The sequence below is a fragment of the Amia ocellicauda genome, chromosome 4, assembly GCF_036373705.1.
Source record: "Amia ocellicauda isolate fAmiCal2 chromosome 4, fAmiCal2.hap1, whole genome shotgun sequence".
Lineage (NCBI taxonomy): Eukaryota > Metazoa > Chordata > Actinopteri > Amiiformes > Amiidae > Amia > Amia ocellicauda.
Window position 1 is genome coordinate 21,287,051 of NC_089853.1, and position 17,691 is coordinate 21,304,741.

General features: G+C 36.6%; 1 protein-coding gene across 2 annotated transcripts in view; it reads right to left on the minus strand.

Annotated features, from left to right (window-relative positions):
- Positions 1-17,691, minus strand: part of unc13c (unc-13 homolog C (C. elegans)) — a 138,998-nt gene that overhangs the window by 111,359 nt on the left and 9,948 nt on the right. For both annotated transcript variants that reach the window (XM_066701363.1, XM_066701362.1), the window contains exons 3-5: positions 8,327-8,349; positions 7,652-7,716; positions 3,483-3,561 (exon numbers count right to left, since the gene is read on the minus strand). In XM_066701363.1, coding sequence (XP_066557460.1) covers positions 3,483-3,561; positions 7,652-7,716; positions 8,327-8,349 — 167 coding nt within the window. The remainder of the gene's footprint in view (positions 1-3,482; positions 3,562-7,651; positions 7,717-8,326; positions 8,350-17,691) is intronic.

The window sequence follows — 17,691 nt, forward strand, 5'->3', positions numbered from 1 at the left end:
TCTGTAAACCAAGGGCAATTAAAATGTACAGGGTCATTTATTTAACTTTTTAGGCAGTGAAAGTCATTGTGGGTGTTTACAAAAATTGTGAAATATGCAACTCTTAACTTACCAAGGCCTATGATATCCAGCAGCAAGGTGAAAAGAAAATACAGAATAAAACAGTTTAATCAGGCAAGAAATTAAATACAGATCATAATCAACAATTAGCAATTGTCTGGAATAGACAGTGCTGGCTTATATTGAGTGCATGGGCGGTTCTTATGCCATGCAATAAGTAAGTGATCATTTTTCCAGGACACAGCAGAGTGAAGTGTATGAAATTATTATTTACCCATCGGAGTCAAGGAATATATTTTTACACATGCATAAATAAAATGTCAATATCATGCTTTGCGTTCTGTATGCTATGTGAAGAATTTCTAATATTTCTGCTGTCTAGACTGCGCATGTCACAAACAACCCAAAAAAATCTAATTTGTGCAGCAAACAGCACAATGCTAACTGACGCTGTTATTAAAATGCAAACTTTAAATATTTTTGGTGGAAATAAAGAAAATGTTGCAGATCTGTTTAGTACTGGAGCATGGACTACAAATAATGCAGACATTGACAGCTGACAATATTGGATTGTTCTTTCCCATTCTTCCTTATCTAACAGCCAAATTATGGCAGAGGTCCATGGAAAGCGATATTTATCTAATGCATAAAATGTAGGCTGGGGGGAGGGGGGGATAGTGAACTCTACATGAACTGAAGTGTGTTAATGTAAATTTACTGAACATGCACTGAAAATGCTGAGGTTGCTACAGGCATTACAGGCTCAGGCTGAAGTCAAGAGTCATATGGGCTCAAAGTTGAGAAACCTGTGTCTTGAATAATATTCAGTTCTAATGATGGGTTTGCATAGAATTTTGTAGCTCCCCATCCCTAATATCTAACCCCTGGCCAACACATTTTTAGGTCAATGTTCACTGCACAGTAGCATATCACCCAGCCAATCAGAACAGAGATTGTAGAATTCAAAAAAGAAAAAAAATCAAGTCCAAATACAACCCTTGAATTGAATGACTTCATCTGGGGTGTAAAAGGCTTTGTTGCATATCGCTTTTACATGGTTTATAAGCCCGGGCACTGTTAATCGAGATTCAATGATGTCCTCATGTATATTTTTGGGCTGAGTTGTCAAAATTTCAAGCTTCACTCATAAAAAAACAACTGAGCAAAGAAACAACCAAGTAGCAAGAGGCTTAAACCATGACAACTCACTGAAAAATATCACCCATAGTCAGTATGGGTATGTACAAATGATAAGTATATACGCAAAAACCAAACAAAAAAACAAGAAACAAACAAAAAAAAAAACAACAACACATACTTACCAGGTAAATGTGCGTTTTTATTTTCATGAGAGATATGGACAAATACAGCATCAACTTTTTTGAGTATTATGTAAGCATCAATTAATAAATTAAAGTATTTACATATACAATATAGAGTATCTTGTTTTAATTGAGTTTTCTATGACATGTACAGTGAGGGAAAAAAGTATTTGATCCCCTGCTGATTTTGTATGTTTGCCCACTGACAAAGAAATGATCAGTCTATAATTTTAATGGTAGGTGTATTTTAACAGTGAGAGACAGAATAACAAAAAAATCCAGAAAAACGCATTTCAAAATAGTTATAAATTGATTTGCATGTTAATGAGGGAAATAAGTATTTGATCCCCTATCAATCAGCAAGATTTCTGGCTCCCAGGTGTCTTTTATACAGGTAACGAGCTGAGATTAGCAGCACTCTCTTAAAGGGAGTGCTCCTAATCTCAGCTCATTACCTGTATAAAAGACACCTGTCCACAGAAGCAATCAATCAATCAGATTCCAAACTCTCCACCATGGCCAAGACCAAAGAGCTGTCCAAGGATGTCAGGGACAAGATTGTAGACCTACACAAGGCTGGAATGGGCCAATTGTGACCATCGCCAAGCAGCTTGGTGAGAAGGTGACAACAGTTGGTGCGATTATTCGCAAATGAAAGAAACACAAAATAACTGTCAGTCTCCGTCGGTCTGGGGCTCCATGCAAGATCTCACCTCGTGGAGTTTCAATGATCATGAGAACGGTGCGGAATCAGCCCAGAACTACATGGGAGGATCTTGTTAATGATCTCAAGGCAGCTGGGACCATAGTCACCAAGAAAACAATTGGTAACACACTACGCTGTAAAGGACTGAAATCCTGCAGCGCCCGCAAGGTCCCCCTGCTCAAGAAAGCACATGTACAGGCCCGTCTGAAGTTTGCCAATGAACATCTGAATGATTCAGAGGAGAACTGGGTGAAAGTGTTGTGGTCAGATGAGACCAAAATCGAGCTCTTTGGCATCAACTCAACTCGCCGTGTTTGGAGGAGGAGGAATGACCCCAAGAACACCATCCCCACCGTCAAACATGGAGGTGGAAACATTATGCTTTGAGGGTGGTTTTCTGCTAAGGGGACAGGACAACTGCACCGCATCAAAGGGACGACGGATTAACATGCAAATCAATTTATAACTTTTTTGAAATGTGTTTTTCTGGATTTTTTTGTTATTATTCTGTCTCTCACTGTTAAAATACACCTACCATTAAAATTATAGACTGATCATTTCTTTGTCAGTGGACAAACGTACAAAATCAGCAGGGGATCAAATACTTTTTTCCCTCACTGTATGTGTGTTGTGTAAGAAAGAGTAATTTATGGTTTAAACAGTAGAAATTTAAGATGCAATTAAGAATTTCATTTAATATGGAATATTAGTAATACTAATAGTACATTTGACTTCCATGTAGATGAGGATTACAAGTATGTGGTCGACTGAAACCCTATGTTTAAGAAGACACATATTTAATTCTACAACATAGATACCACTAATTGTAAACTTGCAAATCAATAGAATAAGTGATAATAGATGTGTGTGAATTAACTGACAAATAATGGTATTGATAGTACAAGACAAGACAGAAAAAAACATTTAAATAATAACTTAATATAAGATACCAACAGTAACACTTTTCACATAAAACATAGAAGCTTAATGTAGCACTGGCCCATGTTACATGATCTGAACTGTTCTCACATTCCAACGCCAGGTTTTAAGTTGAATCAATACAATGCACACAAGTTAACTTGGGATGGCAGCACCACGGACTGTGTAGGGACTGTTTCTGTAGGCTATACATGCAACATTTTTTAACTTCTAATTAAATTACGATATATCCTCTGAGCTATTATAATCCTGCAACATACTTTGTTGTATCCAATGATGTTGGGTTACGATGACTGTAAATGAGAATGAAGTATAGCATTGTTAGATTGATTTTACACAGGGATATAGGATGCTATTGCAGGCAAGAATGTAATCCCACACGTCCTCTATAATGAAGTATAAGGCAGATCATTTTTAAATAAATCAACACAGTCCCATTGAAGGAGATAACTCACCAGGTCTCGAACAATGGGCATCGTCCTCTTTCGCCGTAAATCTGGCATGCTGTCAATACCATAAAGTATACTGCCAGGCCTAGGGGAAGACAGATTTAGTGTATATTAATATCATAATAATGCCATTCAGCATGTGAGATCTTGAAACTAAAAGGCTGCATTTGGCTTGATTTACTAGGTTAGCAAACAACTCAAGGCATATTTCTTTACATTTTCCCTGAACATATTATGTAGTACTTCATACTACATCTAGAAATGGCAAGTTAGCACAGTGACTAGTGCTTCAGGTGAGAAGGGGCTTCCAAATGTCCATTTGTACAAAGCAGATCTGTTTTGCTATGGATCAGAAAATCCTGAAGAGAAAATGAAATAGGAATAGCTGAAAAAACGTAAAGCAAGCAAAAAACAACAACTCGGTTTCTGTTGTATATGTGTTGCTATTATAAAAGCCTGATGTAATTAATTTCATGATACTTTTTTCAACATTGTCTCTCAGAATATGCTGAGTATAGTGAGTAATATATCATACAAAATACTGCACTTTAACTAGCTAAGATCAAGATCAACCACTGATTTAAAGACAACTGTAAAACCTGGCACTGATACACATCATCATACAGTCTAGTTCGTTGTCTCCAACCAACAGATTCAAGCAAGCAGAACATTGCAATGGTCAGTTTTCAGATAGGAAACAGAGCCAGCTAACCAACAAAGGACTAAATATTAAGTTATAAAAAAGAGAGAAAGAAAGTAAGAAAAGACAAAAATATATTAAAGAATTCAAATACAACAACAGGCAAAAGCCAGTGTGGTACAATAATTTTCTCTAAAGGGACTCTCTCGTCCAGAAAGCGCATACTTCTTCTGGCAAATTGCTATTTATCTCTTATGTTTAAATATCACCAATCAAATGTTTCTGAGGTAATTAAATTAGATTATCGTTCTGAAAACTCAAAGGAAAATATTAACCTCAACTATAATTATCTTCAATAAGTGGAAAATGGTGGTAATAGATTGCTGTTTATGAAGAATGCTTATCATCATGCTTATCATTAACGACAAAACAAAACACCTATGGAATAAGGTGAATCGAACATGTCATACCATAGTTTAAAAGACTAACAAAATTACCTGTCTGTGTTATCCCTACTCGTTTTCCTTGAAGTCTTCCAAAGTTTTCCCAAAATCCCATCAACATTTTTGCCGCTTAATGCTTCTTGTCCATCAATACCTAGCTGCAAATCTAAGTAACACTCCCATGGTTGTTCTCCATTTCTCATGGAATTGAAATCTTCCAATGAAGCATCTACATCTAGCTGTGAGGCAGCCAGTTCATGTTTCAGCACCACATCTTGTAAGATACTATTGTGTTTATACTGTATGTTCATCTCAGATTACTGCAAGAAGCAAAATCACAAACAGCTACCTTCCAATGTACCTGAATGTGACCAGTGTAATACCCTAAGATTGAAAAAACTTGGAAACATGGAATATAATCATGCGAAACTCATAACTATATTAACTGGAATACTTCAGTTTACTGTGGCTTATTAAATGTGTACTACATTTATAGTTTCTGTGACACTGCAGCTAAATATTTGTAGTTCAAATGCAAACATAATCTGCAGAGCTTTATTACAAAGACTGAAGCAATTATTAACCTGCCACTGGTGCTTAAAATTAAATAAATATGGGCGGAGGATGGACTCCGGTCTTATTTTTAGAATTAAGAATGCTGTGGAAACACCTTTCACAGCGGACTTAGGAGGTCATAACTAAAGCAATTACAACAAAGAAGTACTGAATGCCACAGAGATTTCCAACACTGGTCCTTAAATGCTACAGGGTCTTATAATTTTCTGTCCTTCCCCACTCTCAGTTAATTAAATGAACTACTTATTGGCATGGTTAGTCAAGATTATGTTGACATCAGTAGACTGGATGCCCAGGGCAAAATATGTGGATACAAATTGTAGTTTTATGTTTTCCTGGAAAGGATCATTCAGGATATTGTTCCTGATGTTGAGCAAGCAGGATGTCCCTGTTGTACATACATAACAAACCAAACAGAGGTAACTCATAATAACTATAATACCAGTTTAAACAAACTAGTAAGCTCTATTGAAAAAAATAGAAAGCAGCTTGAAAATAAGAAAAGTTAATGATTACTCCCGTTTCAAGATCTAGACACCTCCCACAGATGAAATTGTAGACATGTTATTTAGGTCATCCTGATGTTATTGCTGACAGAACAGACACATTGCTGTCTGTTAACATTATTACACAATCTCATCAGCTACATTCAAATGTTCATATTAGGGAATCTGGAGGGAATTAAATCAACCAAGAAGAGTGTCTGTGACTTCTTACGTGCACTGTCCATCGAAAATCATCAGAGCAAAACAATAAAAATAAAAATCAGCAATAGAATAACTCATCATTTTAAAAGGCTATAACCTCTAACATTTGTCTCAGGCATTAACAATATCGGTCGAAACAGGAATCCAATTCTTACGATCACTAAAATAAAAGGATGGTTGCCATGAGCCTATTAGAGTTTAGCAAATGAGCAGAAATATTAGCATTATTATTATACATATATTATTCTTATTTCATTATATCATATTAAATAGAGAGTAATATGACCCCCAAATCCCATTGTTCTACACAGTGTAGACTAGTTATCAGAGATCTGATTACATGTTCTCTTTCAGTTCAAAAAGTGTCAGTTTCCTACATCAGTTCCCACGAAGGCCTTCAGCAACTCGGATACAAATCAAAGCTCAGTAACTTGTGTCCTGACAGGCAATATCCCATAGGTTGGTGGCCCCTATTCTCCTTTAGAGCATGTTTCACTTTCAGAAGAGCACTATATGAAATCTGAAGCCCACTCCACAATAATGGAGATTGCCATGGGTTGCAGTAATGGAGCAGTAATGGAACAGCATAATTGCAAAATTACCAATTTTTAAATGCATTTAAAGGTAATTTTGCAATTATGCTGTTCAGTAACCATTTGCAAATTCCTTCCATTTTCACAGCTGCTCCCAGGTCATCTGTTATGCACACAAAATGAATTATCTAGGCCAGTTAATTTAACCAGGTACTTTATAATTACACATTTTTAAAAAGGCTTTTTGAAAAAATATTGTGTTTGCATAAATACATACTTGTGAAATAACAATGTATATACATTTATAATTAAACTAACCAAACCAAAAAACAGGAATCTAATAATGGAGATTTACGTTAATGCTTAATCAAATGCACCACAATTAATACAAATACAATAATATTATTATACTTTCAGATGTAATGTTTATTATCTTGATGGAAGCTGGTCTCTGTATCCAGGCATAACTCAAAGCCTCTGTTTATTAGGGACAGGTTCTTGTCAAAGGACTCCATCAGTAATAACTGAAGGGCACTTCAAGTACTAGGAAATAAAGAAATACCTGCTCCTCATAAATAACAGTACAGGGAGCAAAAGGTTTGAGAAATGAATGAGAAGTTCTCTGAAAGAGCAAATATAGTGAACATTAGGGATTGCCAGACCTCCAGGACAATGCTGAGAGGAGCCACAGGCAAGAGTCAGTGGAAGGAGTGATCTACGTGCCTACAGTAGTGATTTAGATTGGTTTTGTTATTCCCTTGTCAAAATGTTCATACATTTATACAAAATTAACGGGAGCATATCCTCTGTGAACCCTCTATATGTTGTGATGTTTTTAAAGCCGTAAGCGCTGTAAAGTCAGTATTGCTTCACATTGCCCTAGTGATCAATTTTACACCCCTGTGAAGATATGCAGGTAGACACCTGCACAGCAAGTGACACGTTCAGAACCACTGACTAGTATTACAGCAATAGTTACCTACCCAATTTTATGCCCCAACAACAGCCTGAACTCCAGAGCTAGCCCGCAACACGATTTCAAGCTAGAAATCAACACCTAATTCAGTTAAGTGAGTAGAAAGACAACTCTAACCTTAACTTCATCACTTTAGTTTATTGAAACATTTAGCAAAATTACTGAACATATTGTTCTGTACACAATATATCTATTTCTATATCCTTTTGAAATACTACATTGCAGGCATTAAGATTATACATTGCAGGTAAAACTGCCATATTCTGCTTAGAAATGGGTTTTAAAATGAATTAAACTTACCCTCCAGCGGCCTGCAGCCCATAAAGTTTTGAAGCATCCAAAACATTGCCACTTGCTAGTCGCGCCTTCAAAGAAAGGTAATTAAATTGTTAATTTAATGCATTCTTTATATGTTTACAGGCCACCATTTTAAAACATTATTCAAGCACATCTTACATTATTCAAAGGTTTGTATTACATACATATAAAGTTCAGTCATAAAAATACATGTAGGCAATAGTGACACATCCATTTGATTTAATGTGGTTTAAGAATCTGCACAAGAATGCATAGAAAATCCTATACTGTTGGACTGAATATTGTACTTAATTTTGTTTAATTTTAAAATAAGACCTATAACACTGTAATAATTAAGACTGCGTCAATAGCTTTGGAACTGCTTAAAGCAATATTTTACTGATCCACAAAGCATGCACTATTTGCAAATTTTACCTTAGTGTGCATGAGTTAGTCTTCATATTGTAGAATTGTCCAGTTTACAAATGCATTTAGTTTCTTGATAATTTAATTTAAAATAATATTTTTTTAAAGAAGCACCTCATAACACATGCAGAACATTCTAGTGACAGTATGAAATGGTCACGTACAACACACTGACAGAGAATGGAAACAGAAAAGACAGAAAAACTAAAAGAAATTAGCCTGAATGAAAGATGAATAACAGCAATTAAAGACCTGGGAGTCCAAAGCAGTGCTATCTGAAAAAGAACCAAGGAGAGGGGAATAGCACGTTAGAAAATGACTTCTTTATGGGTAGTTTATTATATAAAACAAAACAGACTGTTGTATCCGAGGCTATCTTTTTGTAAAACAAGAATTTATGGATGCATTGCTGCATATCCTTGTATGTTTTAAAAAGCACCAACATAATTTTGTCTCTAGAGAGATCCAGAAGGTAATCCTTAGTAATTAAATTCTGCAGAGGTGTTGCATATGCCAAGACGCACATTCTTGCATCTTTTTCTTGTATAAAACGGTATCATGCTTATTGTTAATGTTCAGCAATAGAAATGGTACATAACTGGTGTGGTATGGATAACGGCTTGTGCAGCATATGTTTTTTTTGCTTCATTTTCAAAGGGGAATGACAACAATAAAACTGTCTAATTTGATCTTCAAGTCTAAACAATGTCAGTCAATTGTCACTTTTTTGCAAACTTCGTAACTATAATGTATCATTACCATATTGCCATATCAATAAATACACGCCTACAAGAAGTTGGAAACCCCAGTATCTGTACAAGAATAGTGATGTGAACAATGTAATATCTTGTATTCCTCTGCTGTGACATCCTGATTCAACAAAAGGATACCAGTGGTTGATTATTGGCCAAGGGCATAAGGTCCAGTATCCACCAGTCTTGTGGAAGACATATTTCTTTATGCCTTGTCACCCACAACAAAGCCCATATATCCAGTCTATATGGATACCTTGTCTACATATATGCAGACCCAGTTATCAAAAAAATCAACAGTTACAAAATACCAGTCAAGACACAGGACACAGGAGGAAACTCGCAGTTGACAAACAATTTAGTAGTTCAAGCAAGTACTTCTTAATTATGCAAATCATGAATTTATGTATAATCAAAAATATGAATCAACAACAACTAGAAGTCTACCCAGGCATTTTATAAGCCAGTTTGAAAAGAAAAATTGAAACATGTTGATAAGGATCAAAACCCAAGAAGTAGTGATCCCCTCAGCCTACTAACTAATCCCCATGTTCTGTGCAGACAGGGATAGTCAAACATTGGATGGATTGACATTTCAGAGAGCATTTCTGTTCTTCTAACCTTCTTGCAGTTAGATATTGTTATTTTTACCAACCTCAAAAATCCTTAAGGGCATTTTCAGTGCAGCGAATAATCTAAATAAGAGACTGCATGATTTTAATGCACTTCAATCAAAAACAGTAATGAAATTATTTTTACCAACAATAATATTGTGTACAAAAATACAAATTATGTCCTCTGGTTAAGTGCATTGTGTAATACAATGACTGTGAATAATTTAATCAGACTCTTGTGAGACATGAAATCAGGCAAATAATGCCCGATTAATATGCATTGAAACCATACTTTTTGCCATTCACATTACTCACAACATTGCTGTCAGTGTGTAACAGCCTGTGATTCTTTTGTGAGCATTCATGAAGTAAACAACATAAAGCTTACATTGAGTTAATTGTGATCACAGGGACCTCCTATTCAAAACCACCCTGCACACATTTAACCCTAATCATATTCAATCAACAAGATCAGTTTCGCATATGTAAACTAACAGGACATTATTTAATGATATTATTGTCATCTTTTCCTTTGAATTTATCAAACATTGTCTTTTGCTGCATTATACAATATTACTCTACAAATGTGTGGCCTGGAAGGCTCGAGTGCCAGATGAAAATGGATTTATCTGCATTCCAGCCCTTCTGTTTATCTCCAACAGCAGGATGGCAGCATTATTCATAGGACCAGGCAATCTGCAATCTGGATATTAGGAGAATGGTCCCTTGGTGTGTGCCAGAAATACAGAAATACTCAACACTGTCCAGAGGACAGGATCGCAGCCATAGCATCTATTCATAAGCTGGCCTCAGGCTTCAAGCTATTAAACAATACAATAAAATGCATTGTCTAATTTGGTTAGATGCTACACAATATGTGCCTTTAATCTTTGACACAGACAGAGACTCTTGTTCCCCAAATACATATGATAAAAATGTTATTTTAAGTTCACCTGTCTCTTTTGTCATTTCTTGCTGGTTCTAAATCCCATGATAAGTTCTGTTTGGCTTTGCCTTGATATTTCTGTTAAAACTGTTATCTTCCACCTTTTAATTAAAATGTCATGGTTAGGTTTCTGAAAAAGACATATTAAACCAGTAGTGGAAAGCACATGGAAATTTATGAAGTGCAGTAAATAGGGACCTGGTACAATATAGAGGTGTTTCCCTTTAACAATCGCTCCCAAAAACACTTGTCCAATAACACCGCTCCTACATTTGTGAATTAACATGGTGATTCATTTGAGCAGAAAGGAGCCACCCAGTACACACAAGATATGTGAGTAGTGAAATTACCAATAGCAGTTGCAGATTATCTACTTTCAGCTAAAATACAGAACACTGTACTATCACAAAAGGCAAAATGGTTCACCCAATTATCTAAATTAAGCTATTTAAAATTAGAAAACTATATTTATTTTGCGCTCTTAATAAAGTTCTTTTTTTATTTGAGGAAAGTGCACTTAGCAATACAAAAGATGATTGTAAACTGACTGAATTTCATAACTGGTGAAAAAATAAAGATAGCTTCAGATTAGTTTTCCATTATGAAGCTTTAAACATCTAGGGAGTTAAGAGCGTTTGGCTCAATCTAAAATCTTTAGTCCAAAAGCCTCTTTTAAACATAGAGCTTACAGGTCAGGGAAATATTAAATGATCTAATATTTGCATGTGATTGATATTCACTGCTTTCGATGGGACATGTATAATTCAACATAATACATAAGACACCACAGGATTTTATTACAGCTAACAAAGAAAGAAAATCTAGCATCAATGGGGCAAAGCAAAACCTTGTAATGTACGGAATGGACAGCAACTAAATAAAATGAATCCACGCATTTCTGCATTAATTGGAAAGCCTTAATAAAACTGAATTACTGATCGCATGAAGTGTTACAAAACACGATGATTTAATTAAATCGATTTCATCACAATTATTACAAAGCATGGACCACATTGTAAAAAAGTTAAATAGGTTGTGGTCTGATTACGTAAAAGACGAGAGTATGGCTGGGAGGGGGGGGGGTCATCATTCAGACACAGTGCAGAGATGGGAGAAATCAATGAACCAGTACGAGAACCCTGTGGGATCTGGTAAAACATACTTAATGAAGTGGATTAAACAGCCACAGGGATAATTACATTTTCCAAATATTGCTTGTTTCAACACAACTACACAAGTCTACATAGAATACAGCGTTCCTACCACTTTCAGATAAAGTAAAATAACAACTGCACATATACTGGACCATAAAGCCATAAAATACAACCAAGCTGTAACTAACAATGAAAGAAAACCAGTCTTCAGTTTCACCTGCACTAGAAATTCAAGCACAATCAAATTTCTGTATGCTCACATTTTGCACATCAGAAATGTATGTATACATGTGTGTGTATATAATAAAGCTCTATGGCAAATGCATGTGTACAGCATACTTAATCAAGGAAGAAAGTAGTCCAGGGTTCAACATTTCAAAAAATAAGACATCTTACTACTAGACTAAAATGAATATTCTGAACAATGCTGACCGGGTTTGAAAATGCCCTTGGGAATGAGAATTAGCATCTCACTCCAGTAGCTGTTCTACTGAAGTGAAGACTGGGCTGGCAGAGAGTATAAACCCATGGAGATTCAGCTGAAAAGCCACAAGAACAGACAGCATGGTCAGGAATGAGCAGACAAAAACAGACAAATTATGATAGTAAAGTTTGTATCCGTACTAGCACAAGCATGCAGTAAACCTTGGGAAATAAACAGTGTTATAGGGGATTAAGCTGCCCTTCCCCCCTAAAATGAATAAATCTAATTAAAATGTAAAAAATAATCATACTAGGAATACATCACACTGATGCTGTGGGTCTCCCCAAGACACCAGGCATTCTAAGCAGGGTAATGTGCTCATATATACAGTGGGGGAAAAAAGTATTTGATCCCCTGCTGATTTTGTATGTTTGCCCACTGACAAACAAAATGATCAGTCTATAATTTTAATGGTAGGTGTATTTTAACAGTGAGAGACAGAATAACAACAACAAAATCCAGAAAAATGCATTTCAAAAAAGCTATAAATTGATTTGCATGTTAATGAGGGAAATAAGTATTTGACCCCTTCGACTTAGTACTTGGTGGCAAAACCCTTGTTGGCAATCACAGAGGACAGACGTTTCTTGTAGTTGGCCACCAGGTTTGCACACATCTCAGGAGGGATTTTGTCCCACTCCTCTTTGCAGATCCTCTCCAAGTCATTAAGGTTTCGAGGCTGACGTTTGGCAACTCCAACCTTCAGCTCCCTCCACAGATTTTCTATGGGATTAAGGCCTGGAGACTGGCTAGGCCACTCCAGGATCTTAATGTGCTTCTTCTTGAGCCACTCCTTTGTTGCCTTGGCTGTGTGTTTTGGGTTATTGTCATGCTGGAATACCATCCACAACCCATTTTCAATGCCCTGGCTGAGGGAAGGAGGTTCTCACCCGAGATTTGACGGTACATGGCCCCGTCCATCGTCCCTTTGATGCGGTGCAGTTGTCCTCTCCCCTTAGCAGAAAAACACCCCTAAAGCATAATGTTTCCACCTCCATGTTTGACGGTGGGGATGGTGTTCTTGGGGTCATTCCTCCTCCTCCAAACACGGCGAGTTGAGTTGATGCCAAAGAGCTCGATTTTGGTCTCATCTGACCACAACACTTTCACCCAGTTCTCCTCTGAATCATTCAGATGTTCATTGGCAAACTTCAGACGGGCCTGTACATGTGCTTTCTTGAGCAGGGGGACCTTGCGGGCGCTGCAGGATTTCAGTCCTTCACGGCGTAGTGTGTTACCAATTGTTTTCTTGGTGACAATGGTCCCAGCTGCCTTGAGATCATTAACAAGATTCCTCACCGTTCTCATGATCATTGAAACTCCACGAGGTGAGATCTTGCATGGAGCCCCAGACCGAGGGAGACTGACAGTTATTTTGTGTTTCTTCCATTTGCGAATAATCGCACCAACTGTTGTCACCTTCTCACCAAGCTGCTTGGCGATGGTCTTGTAGCCCATTCCAGCCTTGTGTAGGTCTACAATCTTGTCCCTGACATCCTTGGACAGCTCTTTGGTCTTGGCCATGGTGGAGAGTTTGGAATCTGATTGATTGATTGCTTCTGTGGACAGGTGTCTTTTATACAGGTAACGAGCTGAGATTAGGAGCTCTCCCTTTAAGAGAGTGCTGCTAATCTCAGCTCGTTACCTGTATAAAAGACACCTGGGAGCCAGAAATCTTGCTGATTGATAGGGAATCAAATACTTATTTCCCTCATTAACATGCAAATCAATTTATAACTTTTTTGAAATGCATTTTTCTGGATTTTTTTGTTGTTATTCTGTCTCTCACTGTTAAAATACACCTACCATTAAAATTATAGACTGATCATTTCTTTGTCAGTGGGCAAACGTACAAAATCAGCAGGGGATCAAATACTTTTTTCCCTCACTGTATGTATGTATATATATATATATATATATATATATATATATATATATATATATATATATATATATATATATATATATATATATATACACACATATACATATACATATATATACACCGATCAGCCATAACATTATGACCACCTACCTAATATTGTGTAGGTCCCCCTTTTGCCGCCAAAACTGCCCTGACCCGTTGTGGCATGGACTCATAGACACTAAACCTCTGAAGGTGTGCTGTGGTATCTGGCACCAAGACGTTAGCAGCAGATCCTTTAAGTCCTGTAAGTTGCGAGGTGGGGCCTCCATGGATCGGACTTGTTTGTCCAGCACATCCCACACATGCTCGATTGGATTGAGATCTGGGGAATTTGGAGGCCAAGTCAACACCTTGAACTCATGATTCATCAGAACCAGGCCACCTTCTTCCATTGCTCAGTGGTCCAGTTCTGATACTCATGTGCCCATTATAGGTGCTTTCGGCAGTAGACAGGGGTCAGCATGGGCACCCTGACTGGTCTGCGGCTACGCAGCCCCATACGCAACAAACTGCGACACCTTTCTATCAGAACCAGCATTAACATTTTCAGCAATTTGAGCTACAGTAGCTCGTCTGTTGGATCGGACCACACAGGCCAGCCTTCGCTCCCCACGTGCATCAATGAGCCTTGGCTGCCCATGACCCTGTCGCCGGTTCACCGCTTTTCCTTCCTTGGACCACTTTTGATAGGTACTGACCACTGCAGACTGGGAACACCCCACAAGAGCTGCAGTTTTGGAGATGCTCTGACCCAGTCATCTAGCCATCACAATTTGGCCCTTGTCAGAGACGCTCAGATCCTTACGCTTGCCCATTTTTCCTGCTTCTAACATATCAACTTTGAGGACAAAATGTTCACTTGCTGCCTAATATATCCCACCCACTGACAGGTGCCATGATAATGAGATTCTCAGTGTTATTCACTTCACCTGTCAGTGGTCATAATGTTATGGCTGATCGGTGTAAATATACATATCTATACTGTATATATCAAGGCTTCATTACATTTCACCGCTGCTAGCTAGTTAATCCAGATGGATTGCTCTGTGGATGCAAATTGTTTTCATGTGATACATCATATATATATATATATATATATATATATATATATATGTTTTATCAGACTGTGATGGATGTAACAAAAATCTGTATATTTGCCATCCACAAACGATTCAAGAACACAAATTTACAATATTTGCCCTAGGTTATACAAAGCTACCTGATATAAAGATATACCACAAAAAATTCTGGTCCAACACAAAGGAGAAAAATGTTCAATCTGTCCAACTAAACAATTTTTTCAATTAACTGATTGGAAGCTCAGCTGGAACAGAAACCTGAAGACCCTACAGCCCTGGAGGACTGGAGTTTGACACCCCTGATTCATCAAGCCCAGCAACCCTGTATATAAAGAGGAATCCATTCCCCACTCTATTGCAAGGTGCAGACACATTTCTTTTTGTCATATCAACATTTGGGGTAAACAGTGCTGAGACTGGGTGCTGTATTCTGAAAGAGCAGAATTAATTACTGTGCCTTGGATATAAATAAATAAGTATTTAAATGGACAACTAAAAGTCCAAGGTGCTGCACTGCATTAGTCTATGAGCTTACAGAAAAAATATGAGTTACAAGGATTTTCTTTAAAGTCTAAAGTCTAGAATAAGACACTCTGTCCTAAAGAGAGCATTTCTATTGGAATAATACTGCAGAGATACTGTTGATTTGAAAACAGTACTGTTATTGCTTGGTAGTGTTCTATATCATCCCTTTAAAGATAAATGTGCTTGTTATATTTTATTCATGCTGTATGTCCCAGGTGATTAATCACTATGTGACTACCAAAGGTATCTCAGTGCAGCATTGGTGGAAATCTCAACTATTGCTACTACCAAATATGAGAAATAAGGCAATAGAGGAAAACTTTAAAATCAGACATATTGAAGAACAACATTATACATACATACATATATATATATATATATATATTATATATATATATATATCATAAATTACAGACAATAAAAAGTACTGTTAATCAAATCTATTGACTTCACATGTAAGATGAGACTGACTTAATTTGATTTCATTTGAGTCGACTGCCAAAAACACTTATTGAAAGGCTCATGTTTGATCCTAAATTTGTACAGTGTCCTCAGGTATTAGAGGATATTCCTTTGGGGGTAAAAAATCCTTTCTAAAATTATGGAAAATCTAAATGGGTTGCTGAACGTAACATTGAACAAAATCCAATTATCCCTTTCACACTCAGTTGACTAAGCTTTTACAATGGTATGTCAAATGATATGTCATGGGGTATTTCCAGTGAATTCAAACGTGCCTACAGTTACATGATACATAAATTGTAATGCAAAGCAGGACAGTCCAGCACACTTGTGGGCTTGCATTATGTTTCATACAACAAGTCATAGTATGAGAACAATAGTCATATGCTTATATATTGAATGAAAACTGGAGTAATTGGAGTCAAAGATAAACAATCTAATCTTCCTAAGTGTATGAAAGACATTAAATAGACAACTTCAGCTCTGCCCTAAACTGATTTCACATTTAATACACTATTGGGCAAATCCATATGTGTTGTACAGAGGGGGGACAGAAAGACGTTGCTTTTCTTTACAATAAACAGAATCACAATAGCTTGCCAAAACACTTTTAAATGAAGAAATAAAGCACAGATTTAAAGGGAAACACGATCTGGTAACCTACATTTTTTGATTTATCTTACTAAGGAGACGTGACTGTCTTTATCTCAGACCCCTGTTAGACTGATGTTCTAACACATTAAATGACAGTGCAAACAAAAACTAAACAGCTAAGTGCATATTTTATACCTAATAAGGTAGATTACTTGGAACGCCACAAATCTGAGAATTGTTAGATTAAACATATTCATGTGACTCATTATTGAATTACCATAACAGATTGTAATAAAATGGTTTAAGTCAATATTTGTGACTCCATTCAAAACAACAACAACAACAAAACAGAAGTACACTGAAAACTATTTAACTACAATTATAACATAAAAGTGATATGCTTTCATTGAGCGCTGACCTCAGCCACTGGCTTACTTGTTCTTGTTGTGTCTTATGTAAAAGGTGTACTGTGAGAACAGTTGCCATATGAAAGTCTGAGGCTTGTTTGTTTTAAATAAGGTAGAAGAGAGTCCCTAGGCACCACGCCAACTGTAATGGAAAACCATTGCAAACTTCTTTTCTGGTTTACCCAGCTCATGTTGTTCCACACAGTTAAGTTGATTGTTCCCACTCTGAATCAATATACTGCCATCCAACATGGCATTGGTACAGCTGAATATGTTTCTCTGTGTCTTCAATTTCAGAATCTTTTAAATATAAAATGAATATAAAATATACATAAAATACATGTTTTTTAAACATCATTCTTGATCTTAATTGTTTTTCTGCAAACCTTGGTTCTAGCTTGTAGAGACTTACAATACAGGTTGAATAAGTGTAGTGTTTTACTAAATGTAACAGAGCACAGTTTAAGGATATGAATAAAACAGCTGCTTCTCCCATGATTATGCTACTACTGCTAATGTTCATTCAACACCCTCATCCATCACCGTTAAGGGAATATATTTATATTTAAGAGATAATATAATGGCTAAACATCCTCAGCTTCAACAGGTATTCTTCAACTGTGCTTTCTACCAAACAAAACAAAACAAACAAAAATTTGTACATATATATTGT